We start from the raw sequence: 16,319 nt of genomic DNA on the forward strand, positions 1-16,319 counted from the left end.
TAGTGCGGGAATATAAATATAAATATGACTATGTGTCTGAGTAGTGCGGGAATATAAATATGAATATAATAAATATGAATATAAAGCAATAGTGCAATAGTGCATAAACCACGGGTAACAGAGATGATCAGATCTGTCCCTTAGAGTTGAGGAGTCGGATGGCCTGGGGGAAGTAGCTGTACTGTAGTCTGGTTGTGGCGGACCGGATGCTCCGGTACCTTCTGCCAGACGGAAGGGGGGAGAAGAATTTGTGTGAGGGGTGGGAGGGGTCATCCACAATGCTGGTTGCCTTGCGGATGCAGCGAGTGGTGTAAATGTCTGAGATGGAGGGGAGAGAGACGCCGATGATCTTCTCAGCTGTCCTCACTACTCGCTGCAGGTTCTTGCGGTCCAGTTTGGTGCAGTTTCCGAACCAGGCAGTGATGCAGCTACCCAGGATGCTCTCTATGGTCCCTCTGTAAAAAGAGAGAATGGGGGGTGGGAGGTGGGCTCTCTTCAGCCTTCTCAGGAAGTGGAGGCGCTCATGAGGTATCGTAATTTTAATTTTTTTAATACAAGCTTATTCTCTAAATATAACCAACTCAGGTTTTGTTGTGACTTGTTTACAAGTGATAATAAAGTATTTTCTTTCAGACTTTGGCTTTCTTGACCGCTCTTATTTTGTTAAAGTGTTGTTTATCAATGAAAAGAGCTGCTCGAATTCTCCCAGTGACCTTTTCTCTTCCTAGAATGTTATTGTTATATGGCTAACAATGATTAATTATGGGCAGCTGTAAACCTATTCTTCCAAAGGTTATTGAACTGTAATACTCACCTCTCTTCTAGTCTACTCTGATGGTCTTCTGGTGGGTTTGCGCTATTACAGCACTTGGACTGGACCCAGCGCTCGGCTTGGTAGTTAAGGCTCTGTGAGCCAGTTATTCTTACATTATTGCGGCGGCTGCGCAACTCAAGGTCGATATCTTTAGCCTTTAGCATGTTATAGCTCTCCTACATAACTAGGCATTTAGCCTCCCTCTCCTCAATTTTGTCACTAAACTGGTTCGCCAGAAGCTTGCTTCATTCGAGGGAAGTCAGGCGGTTACCGTGGCCTGAGACCGTTTTCTGGACAAAGTCCAATTTCCCTTTGAGTTACTTTATGGCTGATTTAAATTCCATAGAGAGGGCTTCTCGATGCTTCTCCAGCTTAACAAGGGCGGCCATGTTTGGAACGGACCCAGCAGGCGACTAGTCTTTCTTGCCGTCTTTTCTGGTCGCTTTCGAAGCCCATTTTAGTCAATTTCAACGAAGAAGAAAATCCAACATAAAAATAAAAACAAATCCCTTAAAGTAGTCGGAGCTCGAGGAAGACATGTCCTCTCCTACCCCTAGTGGGTGCTACACACTGGTGGTGTTGAGTGAGGTCCCCCCCTTCAATGTAAAGCGTCTTTGAGTGTCTAGGAAAAAGCGCTATATAAATTCAATGCATTATTATTATTATACATATTTTTTAACACTGCATCAATGAATCTTTTCATATTGAACTCTTATGCAACCTAATCATTCCCCTCCCACCCTTTTTTTAAATTAAAATCTATATTCTGATTTATTTATTAATATATGTACATGTATGTAGATACTTTAATGTTAGTGCTGTCAGTTAAACGCGTTATTAACGGCGTTAACGCAAACCAATTTTAACGGCGTTAATCTTTTTAATCGCGGGATTAACACAATTATTTATTTATTTTTACTTTTTTTTTGGGCTCAAAACAAAGAAGCAGTAGCCGGACTGCTATGTTCACGGCAGTATGATTGTAAGTTCATCGTTTAATTGCACTAAAGGCTTGTTTTTTGTATCGTCCTGTTTTGATCAGTATATGCCAATGTTGTTATCAATGAAAAAAACATATGCACAAGGCAAGCCGATGCACTTCTCCATGTTGTTTAGAGCATTAAAATGAGGACAATTAATGGGACAAAGACATCAAGGGATATTTAGCATAGACAAAATATTTGCCATTAATCGCGATTAATCGCGAGTTAACTATGGCATTAAATATTTTAATCGCTTGACAGCACTAGTTAATGTATCTATTTTGTGAATGATTTTCAGATTTATTAATTTTCTTTCAAATAAAAAAGAAAACCTGTGACGATCAAAGAGTTTGAACTTCCACTGTCGTGACTCTTTAAATAGCTCTGGAAAGAAAGTCCCATGGAACACAGGAAGTGGCGTGACTTAGGCACTCTATGAAATCATAAATTGCCATAAATGGATATCTGGATTGGAGCAGTGTGTGTTCCCCGCATTTAGAGGGCAACCCAACATTTAGTTTTATGGCAAAACATAAGGTTAACTTGATGATTTGAAGTCTCAAGGAAATTACAGTAGAGTGAACCATGATTGAGATTCAATATATTTACAGTGGAAGAATAGGATTGAGTGTATCCCAACCATAATCAACACCTACAGAACAACACACAATTTCTAACAAAAAAGACAATTTCTTTCGAAGCAACGTTGCTATTGATGACTAGCTCGTCAGGAAGTTCTGCCATAGCATAAGCATATAGCTAGCTAACACCCTTAGACCCCGTCACTGGACAGACAGACAAACTTAGAGGCAGACAGAGGTTGAGATAGCTCGACAAACAGACAAATATGCAGACATGACAACAAAATAGGAGACAAGATATATACACACACACAATTAGAAATATGGACAGACATTCAATCACAGCGGCACATAGACAGATACAGGCTACAGAAAGACGGAAAGAGACACCGACAGATGAGAGGACAGTGATGTCATTAATTAAGTGCTCAAGTTTTGTGTACAGCATTCTGGAGGGATGGGGAGATTACTGATAATTCTCTCTCTCATACCTACAAGAGCAAATGATGGTAAGCACAAGGATTCTCTCTCTTGTGCTGTTGAGGGGACCACCCAAAGTTCCGCTGGCTGATATTGCAAGCAGCTAGTCCTCCCTACCACACCACTGTCTGATCGGATGACGGATAATCGTCGGTCTGGACCATTCAGATATCTTCAGACATGGACAGCGAGTCCAAGAGACCTAGAGAGTGGTTGAGGGGTTGGATATCTTCTCCCTCAACGAAGCTGGAATCCCATGATCCCTCCTCAACTCTCTCGCCAACTTCCAGCGGCGGCGGTTTTGGCGATGACGACTGTGCGGGAACGGCCATCTTTAACGGTATTTCCCCCTTGCACAGCATGCGGTGAGTGGCCGTCAGAAGGCATGAGTAGCTGCCCGCATTGTACTCTGGGGGCGGAGGATTTGTGGGCAGCAGCAGCAGCAGGCTGTCCCGTTCACCGCGCAAAAGGAAGAGGGGCGGGCGGCGCCAGCTCTCGCCGTCGTCCAGCGAGTCGGGGAGGGGCTTGCGCCTGCTCTCAGGCAGCAGCATGATGCAGAGCACGGAGAGCACGGCGAAGGAAGCAAAGATGACGTGGTGCAGAAAGTAGCCGGCGTTGTTCTGGAGCTCCATCAGAGAGGAGGCGGCGATGCCCACGCAGCCCGCGGCGAACACCAGGCCCAGACAGCCACCACTGGGGGGGAGGTCAGGAGAAGGGAGGAGAGAGAGGCAAGAGGGAAGAGAGGGTGAGGTATGAAGAGTGGAGGAGTGGAGATAGAGAAAGTATGAGAAGACGAGCCGAGGAAGAAGAAGATAGGGAATGGAAAACAATTCAGCTGAAATGAAATGCACTTCCGCAATGCTATGGGCATATTGTTTCTGCAAGGGCAATGAAGCATTTGATCGAGTTTCTAATCGTTGTTAATTCTTCAATTTAGTGCATTGATTTGCTAACGTGAAAGGGTAGAGGTTTCCTTATATTGAAATATACTGCAGACGGATGGAACATTACAAACTATTTAGTATCAAATATTTAACAATGCTGCAGTATAAATACGTGAGGGAGATTTCCTACCGTATGACTGTGGGCATGACCTCGCTGGCGAAGAGCAAACTGAGCATTGCCAGGGCCTGAGAGGAGAGCAGACCCAAAACAGACAGGACCATGAGGAGACCGTCATGCAGGTCTACACACACAAAAAAAAGGTTTTCATAGTATGTCATCCAAAACATAAAACATCACACCCTACAACTACAAATTTCATCAATGCAACAAACTATCCTATTATACATTTTTATGTGTGGTGTAATGAAATTCAATTAAGTTTTTCCATTCAAATTCTCTCCAAAGTTTGTCAGCAATCCAATCAGTTAATTAACATCTATTGATATTATTTTTTAACTTCTGTGTGATAGAAATGTAAATTGACCAGTCGCTAAGTCATGCCCCCCTGTCGTTACCATGACGAACTCAGACAAACAAACCAGACTAGAAAACACAAACATATGGAAAAATCAGCTGACAGTTTATCACAGCAGGTTTTGGAGAAGTTTTGGGCGGAAAATTATTTAATTTCTTCCAGAAGCAATCAAAAGGGTGTACAATACGCTATGGAGGAGTACATTCAAAACTTTAAAATACATGCAGAAGATGACAACCTTAAATTCAGTTGGTATTCTGGCCTGCCACACACTCTGATCCACATTACACTTTTTCTTGTCCCGTTGTGGCTTGGGAAAAGGGATGAAATGTACCCCATTCTGCAGACTCTCGGGATACCGAGACTGTCTGTGTTACATGTACCCCAAGCATATCGTTTGAACCATGTTTTTCAACATAAATCCACCATGAAACAGGCTCCTCCCTGTTGTTTTCAATGGAGTTGTCCGAGCTGATGTCCGAGTATAGTGGATGCTGGAATGTCATTGGCTCATCTGCATTCTAAGGGCAAAGCTTAGTGACAGGTCAACTAAAAGTACCTGAACATATAAGTTAAACACACCTCAACAAGTGTGCAAAAAGCTGTTATACATTTTTTGGCCCATTGAGCAAACGTTTTGGCAGTTTCTGCAGGTCAAGGCCAGTTCAAAAGTTATATTTTTTTGCACAACCTCATTCCATATTTTAAGGGTTCCTTCTAAATTTAATTAATTAATTTATTCCTTACCACCTACTAGGGGTGTAACGATTCATGCGATGCATCGATGAATCGATTATCAGTCCTACCGATTCAACTAAATCGATCTGCCAAAATAAATAAATAGAATGAATCGCTTTGGCTTCACCAATAATCAATATAAATGCTTTAAATCGTATGAATCGATTATGATTAATGTTTTAAGACTTAGTTTACACGTTTATTTTGTGAAGTGCAGCTCGGTAATCCGTAACTCTGTCATCAGCTAGTCAGCTTGCAAGGAAGTCCCACGAGAGTTTTTTTTCTCCCTCACCCTCTACTGGTGCATTTCAAACATGGCAGAGAGCGGCAGCGAGATTGTTAATGCACCAGCAAACTTGAAATCCAAAGTGTGGAAGCATTTTGGCTTCGCAAATAATAATGGTAAAATTGACAAGGGGTGTCACATTATTGCATGTTTATTTTAAGGATATAGAATTTTGGTTCAAAGTTACTGAATCGAATCGTGGTTTACAGAATCTAATCGAATCGTTCCAAAAAATAATAATTGTCCTTGAATCGAATCGCCAACTACTGAATCGTTAATCGAATCGAATCGTCTGAAGCCAAAGATTCACACCCCTACCACCTACCCTGGTCCGGGGAGGAGCCTGATATAGATTTAACTCAATGTCTGGCCATCTGGCTTGATATTCTTGGGAGCACCAATATACAATGTATCTGATTTGGGCAGCATAATAATATTCTCTAAGATCTGGCAGTGCTAGGCCCCCCATTTCCTTGTCTAATTGGAGTGTCTTGAATCTTATCCTTATTCTTAGCTCCTGCCCAAATAAACAGATATCAGATTAACCCAAGCTGTAAATTGGGTGAGATTCAGGGACCCTAGCTGGAGTCCGTGAATGACAATTATTTGACCCGGCCATTCGTTTCCAAGATGTGATTAACAGAGTACTGAAACCCAAAAGCAAAATTTGGTTGGGTGGCTGGCGAAGAACAATAACTCTACCCCCACCGTCCAACGTAACGTGACTCATACGAAAAATTAACCCGCCATTCCCAGACGTAATTGAGTCAACAGTGCGAAGCCAAATTGCTATAGTTTCAGCCATTTTAGAGCCATTCAATATTATAACAATCATACCAGCTCGTGAGATATGCTCCCATTTATCTTTACTGAGTTTCTCCTCTCTGGAAACCTTGGAGTTTATCCCTCGCTCTGGCTCTCATCTTAGGTTGTGCCTCCTGGGCGCGGCTGTAGACCCGGGCCCCCATGTCCAAGTGGATCGGCATGTTGGTGTACGTTGTTTAGAAAGAAATCCCCTTCTCTTAATGTTGTTTCTTAAACCCGCTGTACTCCTTGTGCGATGTGCCCACTGTATTTTCAAGGCCAAGTCCTGTGTTAGCGGCAATTGTCTTCTGAGGAGTTTCTCAATAAACAGTGTCAGAGTTTTCTTCTTCCCCATCTGCAACTCCAAAGATTCTTATATAGATTCTGCGGGAGCGGGATTCTAAGTCGGTTAGCTTGCGCCGCATGGTTCTTTGCTGCTCCAGGCCGGTGCAGAAGACCTCGTCGCCTCCACCGCCCATCCCTCCACCGGTGCCACATCGGACTCCGCTTCTTCAACTCGTTCAGTCAAATTGTGCACTTCTGCCACGAGATTGTAAAGTTTACCGTTGATTTCTTGTCCATTGTGAATCATTTCTTGTCTCAAGCCGTCATTGTCCCCATTAGGTCATTTTATTTGTGTTTCATCGCCTTAATTTTGTCTGTGGAATCCGGGGCTGGCCTGGCTTTTGCTAGCTTGAGCTGCTCTTGTTTTGCAAATTTCTTTTGTTAAATCAATGACTATGGTTTTCGGCACACTTTTGTGGCTTCTGGGGGTTGTACGCTGGTTCATCTATCGTTTTTACTCTAATATATCAAGTTATCGAGTTATTCAAAGGATAAAGCACGTCTGGGAGCACAGTGTCACATACGTCTAACTACTCCATTGACCTAATCGGAAGCACTCCAAACGAGGTTAACAGAATTCAATGTGTTGTCTATTCAATGGAGAGCCATGGGATTTGAAATGCATACATTCTGGGGAAAGTGAGATAGTAGATGCATAAGGTCTGTCCTGAGTTTGAACATTATTTGTTGGGACACCTACACTGTGCATCTTCATGTTTGGGGACAAACTGTACATGAGGGTACACGTACATTGTAGTCAAAACAGGATTGGAGGAAAACTTGATACAAAACAGCATTGGTAACAGTTTTGTACTTACATTGTGGCATGTGTGGTCCAAACAGGATATTCGGTGACATTGTGATACATTGTGCGGATTGAGCAGTGCATGTGGGGCAATAAATATTGTGGGGACTAATGATGTAGGGCTTTCAACAAAAGTTTTGTTTCGTTGACTTTCGTGATAATCAGATAGTAGTATAAATTTGTATAAATGATTGATTATCAAAAATGTTCAAAATATGAGGGTTGAAAACCATATAAGGTCAACTAGCGTTGGTTCGATAAGATACTTAACATTTTACACATTATGTAATAATATAGACGTTGTGGGGACTGAGCTATACATGTGGGACATAACATTGTTGGGACTGAGCTATACATGTGGGGACATAACATTGTTGGGACTGAGCTGTATATGTGAGATCACCTACATAGTGTGAGTGCCAGCAGGAGAAGGGAGGACAGCCCGGTGATGATGGCAGATAGAAGCAGGATGCTGCGGCGACCGAAGCGGTTGACAGTGAAACAGAGGAAGAGGCAGCTCAGAGCTCTGGTGAGGACCCTCAAGAAGTAGGTGAAGTAGAAGTTTGTGGTAAAGCTGGGCAGGTTCCTTTTGAAGCAATACTGTATACCTGTCCCAATAAAGCTGGAGAAACAGGATAAGACAATAGTGAGGGAAGTCTAGGGTGAAGGTAATGCTGTTGAAACTACAGGTTTTATAGCTAATAAAACAATGATAAAACACCTCAGAAGCATCTTAAACATGTTTAACTCTAATTAATGTAAATTATTTCTAAAAGGGTCCTCAAAACCAGTGCTGATTTATGGACAGTGCTGGAATTCGGAAAATCTGGATGGAAAAGTGGACATGGCTTTCAGGTGAGAGCCAGTTAAAAAATAATAATAATGAGATTAAGATGTAGGTGAAGAAGAGGATTCTCACAGAGTGAAGCTGAGAATCAGACAGTTCCTCCAGACGACACGGGTCTGTCGGAGCTCCAGGACTGTGTGGAACTCTGGCTGGCAGTTATCCCCATACACAGAGTCCATGTCTGGGGAGGGGTAGGGGAGATAGGGAAGGAGAGAGACACAACAATTAGACAGACAAAGGCAAAAAGAGACAAGAGACAGAGTGAGATAGACAAGTGACAAAAGAGAGCAAGAAACAAACAAAGAGACAGAGAGAGAGGGAGACGAGAGAGAGACGAGAAACAAAGAGGAAGACAAGAGAGTGATCTTTAGCCGTGAAATCCTTAAATTCTCACTTTCCCAGAGCGTGAGCGTGAGCGTGTGGATGTTTACCAGCCAATAGGCGCTCCCCCGGCTGGTTTTCGTCTCGGAGACAGAGTGCATTCCCGGAGGAGAACATCCGGAGGGACCTCTTGGCCTGGAGGAGCTGGGAAGTGGACAGCAGCCAGCGGGGAGACTCTGGAAACACTGACTCACAACTGGGGGAGCAGGAAGCAGTAGGCAGGAAACAGGAAGCAGTATTTGGGAAATACGAAGAAAGACAGAAAACAAGGAACAGGTGAACAGGAAAATGTTTGAGTTGCAAGTTTTAGTTGGAGGACAAATAGGTAAAAAAACAACTTTGTGATAGAATAGTAGTTAATTATACATGCATAACATAGTTAATTATTGCTATGCTTATTTAGGCTTCCTTGTTATTGTTAAGCCAAGCTTCCTTGCTAATGCAAAACTAGGCTAGTAAGTGCTAGATAGCGCTGACCACCAGTAGGAGAGCAGCAGGATGAGGGGCAGCGTCGCGACGGCCTGGAGAATTTTCCAATCACGGCATAGGACGACTAAAACCGGCAACAGGAGCTCTGCCCCCACTCCGAAGAACCCACCGATCATGGTGACCATTAGGCGATTAGGGGGGTCACACACCTCCAGCCCTGAGGAGAGAAGAGACAGTGTGGGATGGAAAATCCATGTTATTTCACAATCCGTGTATGGTTCGTTCTTTGAATATTCCGATTTAAAACAAAATCAGAAAAACCAAATAACAGAATTGTTTTTTGTTGTTTTTTTACTTGGTTTTGAAACGGAAAAAGGGCAAAAGGAATAAACAAATAAACTGCATTTTTCTGTTTTTTATATCAAAACGGGAATACTGAATAATTCAGTTGCTTGTTTTGTTTGAGTGATATTTAGATAAAACCACAATGCATGCCGGGAAAAGGGCACGTGGTTTTAAAAAAATACATATGAAGACGTTTCAAAATTTCCATTGAGTCTCGCATTCTACAATGGCCAGCTTTATTGTTTTCCGTGGGAGCCGGCGACTTAGTCTGCGAGTGGACGATATGACCGTGGAGAAGATCGCCATGATATTCCATGTGGCTGTTTACTAAGAAACCTAGCTGGTCATAAAACATTAAAATACATCTAAATGACAAGTAGCCTACATATTGTACAATAGGCTACATAGAAGAAGAAGGAAACTAGATTTCTTCTTCGAAGGTTGTGCTCCACACAGAACCTCCTCACCGTCATAACGGAGCACTTCGGTGCACCAGATTGCTTTAGAGCGGTACTGATCTCGTCGTGTGTCTTTCCATTGTCAAATAGTTCACGAATAAAATCCCCATATGGTTCAAGTGCGGCCATAACTAAGGCTAAATATAATTGGACAGTCTATTGCTGGTTTAGGGGGTAGGCTATTTTTTCTTTGCTCGCTGCGTTCTGCCTTCTGGTGTAGCCTACAAATGTATCTATTTTTGTTTTTCTGTTTCGGTTTTAAAAAACCAACAAACAAAACACAAACACAAATGAAATGCCGTTTATTTGTTTATTCCTTTTGGCCTTTTTCTGTTTCAAAACCAAATCAGAAAAACCAAAAAACTACTCTGTTATTTGGTTTTTCTGATTTTGTTTTAAATCGGAATATTCAAAGAACGAACCATACACAGATTTTTCACTTGAATAAATTAAGCTTTGTTTTCTTCAGGTTGTGTCATCTAGCCACCGCATGTGTCAGTGTTTCCACCCTCACTGTAGAACCCGCCTTGACTTCCAATGTATTGGGAACAAAAAAGTATATATTATGTTTTTTTTTTTTTTATTGTTTCTAAATTATTATGCATTAACAAACTACGAAACTCTAGTAGGGAATTCCCTCACATGATGTATGGAAAATTACATTGCGGCGAGGGGGTGAACTGTATAGAGGCAAGGGAGAAGAGAGGAAGTAGAGAGATGTGGGATAGGAGAGTCAGGAGGGAGATGCCAGGTTGACCTCCACACCCACCGTTAGTGTACCCTCTCACTGTCTGACTCCCTTAATGGAGAGCCATTCATCAAAACCCAGCCTAAACTGTACTCCTAGCCCAGACACAGACCCCCAAAACTGCATCCCACCTAACCAGACCCGTCACAAGACCCTTCTCAGACACTTCTGCGGCAAACACCAAGGTGCATTTTAAAGAACGTAACATTCAAACAGTACAGCCATAAAGACTTTAATTGAAAGATGATTGAATTAAAAAACTTGTTCCTCTAGAGCAGTGATTTTCAACCAGTGTGCCGTGCCGCGAGAGATCGTCAGGTGTGCCGTGGGAAATTTTCTAATATCACCTAATTAACCATTGTGCTGTAATAAAGTGTCGCAGATTTGGACTATAAGCCGCCCCTTTTTTCCCATTTTTCGATTCTGTGGCTCATATGACGGTGCGGCTAATCTATGGATTTTTACAGCTAACGGCAACTCGGAAAATTAGTATTCGAAGCTTAAATCAGTATTCAGAGCTTCGTTGTTTTTTTTCCACGTACGTGACGTTACAAGAGCGAGGGAGGCAAACTATAAGCGTCAGCGACACCAAGCAGAGAAGCGAGAGAGGTGGAGGAAGAATAGATATCTTGTTTCCCTTTACTTTATAACACAACATTAGCGGGATCTCGGGAGGAAAAGTAATAGGCTACTTGACGAAATGCTAACCTTAGTTGTTTGTTTACCTTCGCTGTACAGCGCCGCGCCAATCAACTGTGACTGGCTTGCTGCAGAGCGTGAGCGTCTTGGGAATACCTAGAGTCTAGAGCCATTTGTCAGTTCTGTGCTACTTTGAGAAAATGGCGCTTCAACATGGCGGGTTTCGAGGTACTGCCTATGTAGATATAAAGGGCTCATTCTACAAGCCAAAGAGATTCTAACCGAAAGCAGAAAAAATATATTTTCTTTGGATTATGACATTAATCAGAATTTTCCTATTGATTCAAGCCACTGTTAATACCTGGCATTAACATGCAACTTGGGTGATCAGATCACAAGTGGACAACTCTGAATTAAGATCTGAATGCACCCAATACGCGGTGATATAAAATTGCTCAGCTCTCATTGGTCAGGACGGCAATGATTTTGGATTCACTGCCCCTTTAATGAGATTCAAGAAAAGCTACCCCTAACTGGTAACTGCTAAAAAAAAAAAGAGGGCAAAGCAACCAGTTATACCAGCCAATGACCAGCCAGAGGGTCATTCATATGCGTTAGGGACTCAAAAATAGACAGGAAATTCAGTCAGTAGATAAGGCCTTGGAAATAAATTCCCTGAAATATACCCTGAAACGTCTCTGAACATTTGTGGATAAAGGGGACGTATTATACCACCGAAATATGTTCATGGAACAGAAGCATGCAACGTTGAAAGATATTTGAATTACTTGACACCGACGTGGGTAGGCACCTTGTCCAGGACAGCATAATTTCACGATTACACTCGTTCCTTTAATTTCTTGAAAAAAAAGTAATGGCTACTTCCATTTAAAGAAGGCTGTTTTGGGATTATTTGGGCTCGCCATTCCTGTTTCACGTTGACTCACTCGTGTCGTTGTGTGTCCGACTATGCATGCTTTCGAATGTGTGTAAATAACACCCGCCAACTCTACCTCTGATTGGCTTAACGTGAGATGTTACTGTACCTCAGCTGATCGTTGGTCATAAATGCGATTGTCTTGTGCCCACTAATCAAGGAAGAACAGTAAAGAGAGAGAGGGAGATCTAGTGGGTCTGAAGAAAAAACTGCTTCAATTATAGTAACGCGCCGCATTTTTTGGAAGTAACGGTAACGGCGTTATAATGATTGGAAGAGTAATCCGTTACTCGCTACTGAAAAAAGTAACGCCGTTAATAATGCCGTTATTTATAATACCGTTATCCCCATCACTGCTTGAGATAAAGGAAATGGTGTATTCAATATAGGTTCTGAGCCACTTCATGAGATATAGTGAGATATGTAGACCGTGTTGTGGATCAGATATAGGATGTGGAAACTAACTAGAGATGAAGGTTGGTAATCAGATATAGGTATGGGAACTAACTAGAGATGCAGATATCAGATATAAGATGTATGACCTTACTGAAGATATAATAGATATGTTTTAGGATTTGAAGAAATAGGATTTGGGACCCTACCTGAGATATAGTGGGTGTACTTTAGGATGTGTATCAGTATAGGATTTGTGACCTTACTAGAACTTTAGGGTGTGGATCCTGGCGGAAGATAAAGCAATGTATCAGATTTAGGATTGGTGACCCTAATAGAGATGTAAAAGTGTTTCAAATATAGGATCTGTAACCTTACTGGAAATATAGGAGGCCAGCAGGACCCCAGCCAGCATGGCTCCCTGTGCCAGACGCAGCAGGAGAAAGACTACAGGGTTGTTGGCGATGCAGAGTGCCACGCCCAGCACACTGCTCAGACTGACGGAGATTAGAAAACCCCGCCGACGACCCACCCTGGGGAGACAAGCACACACAGTGCAGCAACAGTCAAAAGCTACTTAACAAAATAAGTTCAATAAGCAGTTTCTGAAGGATTGGCCAGAACGTAAGGCTTTTCATGATTAACTCAAACTATTTAGTCATTAAGCAGAAGGAAGAAGGAAGCAACCCTAAAACCAGCATATTAATGCAAAAAGAGATCTGTCTGCTTCCTTGAGCTTCTGGTTCAAGGAAGGTAGAATCTTACCATTGTGGTTATTTCTTGTGATTAGCCAATAAGCTGTCACTATTAATAACAATGACTCAACATATTAATATATATTGCTTTTCAAGCTACTCAATGTACTATACATAGTGAGTGAGTGGGTATCACACCTCTTCCACTAACAGTGAGAGGTGAGGAATCATTAGAATAGCGACCAGGGGACCATCGGTTGACCAGGTTGTTACGAGAGCCAGGGCATCCAGGACACCACGCTAACAGCCCTGTGATCTTAAGTGACCAGGGGGAGTCAGGCCCTCAGTTTAACATCTCATCTGAAAGACAGAAACTAGTGGCAAAAATCAGAAGTCCTAACCAGTCACACAGCGTCCCCAGAAGAACATATCCGAAGATCCACCCTGCCATGAAGCAGATGTGCTGCAGAGGAACCTTCCAGTAGTCTCCGCACACCAGGTCCCACTGCACAAGAACACAGGAAGACATCACATCATACAGGCAGTAGCAGATAGTAGTAGACACAAGAACTACTGATTGGCTGGAGTCAGTTACTGAAAAAGCACGCTGGACATCTTCGCTAACAACGCACACAGACACATTGTGTGTGATTTGTTGAAAAGTGAATCAAGTCCCTGTATGTGGAATTAGAAAGTCTGCTGACAGCGTTATTGCATTAAACAAAGTATGCAGCTCAGGGTCAATGACTCCTACTTCCTCCAACTCCAACTCTCGCTCCTTCTCACTATGGTTCTCATGCTCTCTCAACATATTTACATGCAACTGTATGTTTTTATACAGTCATAGAAAAGAGGTACTTTAACTTTGTTGTTTGTTCCTACACTGTAAGAGCTGCTACGTGTTTAGCATTATACATATTTCCATTGAGAAATAGACAATGGGAAACACTAGCAAGTGGTGCACTTTCCAGCTATAACTGTGAGGTTGGAGAGGATAAATATTTGAGCTGTCGAATGTCCTTATCACACATAGTGTGTGTGTGTGTGTGTGTGTGTGTGTGTGTGTGTGTGTGTGTGTGTGTGTGTGTGTGTGTGTGTGTGTGTGTGTGTGTGTGTGTGTGTGTGTGTGTGTGTGTGTGTTGTTGTGTGTATTTAAGCGGTGTATCACAAGTGGCTGTGTTGCTTTTTACCAGTGGGCTTATGGATTTACTTCTAGGTAAGGCAGCTTAAAGTAAGAACGATAGCGAGGGAGTGGTGCGAGGTTTTGGTTGTTAAAATTGAATCGAAGAAGTCGGCGGCTCACGCTGATTCTACCACAGCGGGACGCCAACCAGCGAGAGGACTTGGAGCGACGACGCAATAATTCAGAGTAATGCAGGGCGGAAACTAACGACCCTGGAATGTCTCTGCCCGTCTATCGATTCTCTCACCTCTGTCACGTAGTTTCTGTTGAGTCCAGCAGAATGTGTGTACTCCCATCCCCTGGTGCAAGACACCTTCTGCTTTGGGAGGTTCTCGTTAAAAACCGAGACATTTCTCGGGTATTTAAACAGTTGACAGTGGCTGCGTCTGCTGCCGTTGACCCAGGGGATGGTGATGTTGAGGTACCCTTGCTTGGAGTAGTTGCTGAATTGGAAACACGAGGGCAGCAGCCGAGGGTCCGGTTTGCAGTGGTACAATTCCGGTATCAAAGTGTAGAAAACGTCGCAGAAAAGATTCAGCATGACCGCAAAGGTTGGGAACCAGCTGAACAAGACTACCAGCCGGTTGAACTTTCCATAGCCGCCAGACCTGGGATACACCTTGGTCTCATAGTCCATGTTGAATAGAACACTGATGGAGCCACAGACAATCCGCTGGGAAGAGCTGCCACACGATGCACATGTAGGAGGACCTGGAGAACAGCTTCCCAAGGGGCGGGAGTGAAAGGGGATGTTCATTAACAGACCGGTTGGTCATCTCTCGTCTTCGTTAGAAGGACCGCTGTAGAAAACAGACCCTGGATAATTGGGTCAGACAACTGTGAGAAAGCGTGTCCCCCACTTAACCAAATATTTTACAACGAGGTGATAATGTCTTGTGTTAACTCATTTTTTTTATATACTGGCACACAGTGTTTGGCAAGTTACTTCAAAAGCGTAATGCATTATTTATTACATTTACTGTCTGTCTTTGACTTGTAAGGCAACTTTTAAATTACTTTTGCATTACTTTCATCAAAATAACAGGAAATATGAATTTGGTGTTCTGATTAGATCTTCTTGTGTTCAATGAAGCTCATTACACAGCATGAGGTGATGCGGTATTGCATAATGACTGAGCTAGATTTAAGGCTAAAAGTACAATGGTATAACAGATACCATTAGTCGCTTTCCACAAAAAAAAAAAACCTTTCTCAAACCCAAGGTCACTTCACATGGAAATGAAAATACAAACAAAAACAATAGAGAGAAAAGATAGAGCTATGTGTTTGGAGTGGAGGAGAAGTTATCATCAAACAGAAAGGTCTTGAGATGAGCTTTGAAGAAAGGAAGAGAAGGACAGTTATGCAGGATCCAGTTGTTTGGTGCGCCCAGCCGTACGAGTCGTAAGGTGTAGGGCTAGGCTACATCTTCCAGCTGTCTTGCGGCATTTCACAGAGGCACATCCCCTTTTGGTCACAAATAAAATAGGAGGTGCAAAATATCTATTTTTAATTAGATGTGTCTTGTTAGTACCACATAGCAGGACAGGTCTGCATTGGTCTGGGGTGTCTGGGTCCCATAATTCGACAGCTATTGAGCAAAAAGCAATTTTCCATAGGAAATGAATGGGATTCTTAAAATATTTAAATAAAATAGGTGGGGAAAAATATGAATTTTTAGTGAGGTGTGTCTTGTTAGTACCACATAACAAGACAGGTCTGCATTGGTCTGGGGTGTAAGGGTCCCATAACTCGGAAGCTATTGAGCAAAAAGCAATTTTCCATAGGAAATGAATATCTGAATATCTGTTATCCATCATCAAACTAACTTCACCACGGTCATCAGGCATCAGGGCTGCAGGCTCCGCCGTTGGAAGGCAGCGGCACTCCGTTGTACGGAGGAAAGTGATGTGGTCTCTTCTGGTTTCCTCTTTTACACAGCGCAGCTTAAACTTGGGGAGTGAGACGGAAGCCAGTAGCGCAGCTTTGGAATCATTGTAGCAGCAAA

General features: G+C 42.7%; 1 protein-coding gene across 2 annotated transcripts; it reads right to left on the reverse strand.

Moving 5' to 3' along the window:
- Position 1: 1 nt before the first annotated feature.
- On the reverse strand, positions 2–15,878 carry slc22a31 (solute carrier family 22 member 31). 2 transcript variants are annotated; one of them, XR_003979409.1, is made up of 10 exons: positions 14,559–15,878; positions 13,530–13,633; positions 12,812–12,966; positions 8,962–9,130; positions 8,535–8,680; positions 8,176–8,284; positions 7,664–7,878; positions 3,933–4,044; positions 2,870–3,551; positions 2–455 (listed from the first exon to the last, which is right to left on the reverse strand). XR_003979409.1 is itself a non-coding variant. In XM_030377670.1 (9 exons), the coding sequence occupies exons 1-9, from the start codon at positions 15,066–15,068 to the stop codon at positions 3,023–3,025; spliced, it is 2,049 nt and encodes a 682-aa protein (XP_030233530.1). In that variant the 5' UTR covers positions 15,069–15,878; the 3' UTR covers positions 2,381–3,022. The 2 variants fall into 2 exon arrangements, 1 of the variants encoding a protein (XP_030233530.1); XM_030377670.1 differs by lacking the exon at positions 2–455 and having other exon boundaries at positions 2,381–3,551.
- Positions 15,879–16,319: the final 441 nt, after the last annotated feature.

Source organism: Gadus morhua, chromosome 14 (assembly GCF_902167405.1).
Source record: "Gadus morhua chromosome 14, gadMor3.0, whole genome shotgun sequence".
In the NCBI taxonomy this organism is placed as follows: Eukaryota; Metazoa; Chordata; class Actinopteri; order Gadiformes; family Gadidae; genus Gadus; species Gadus morhua.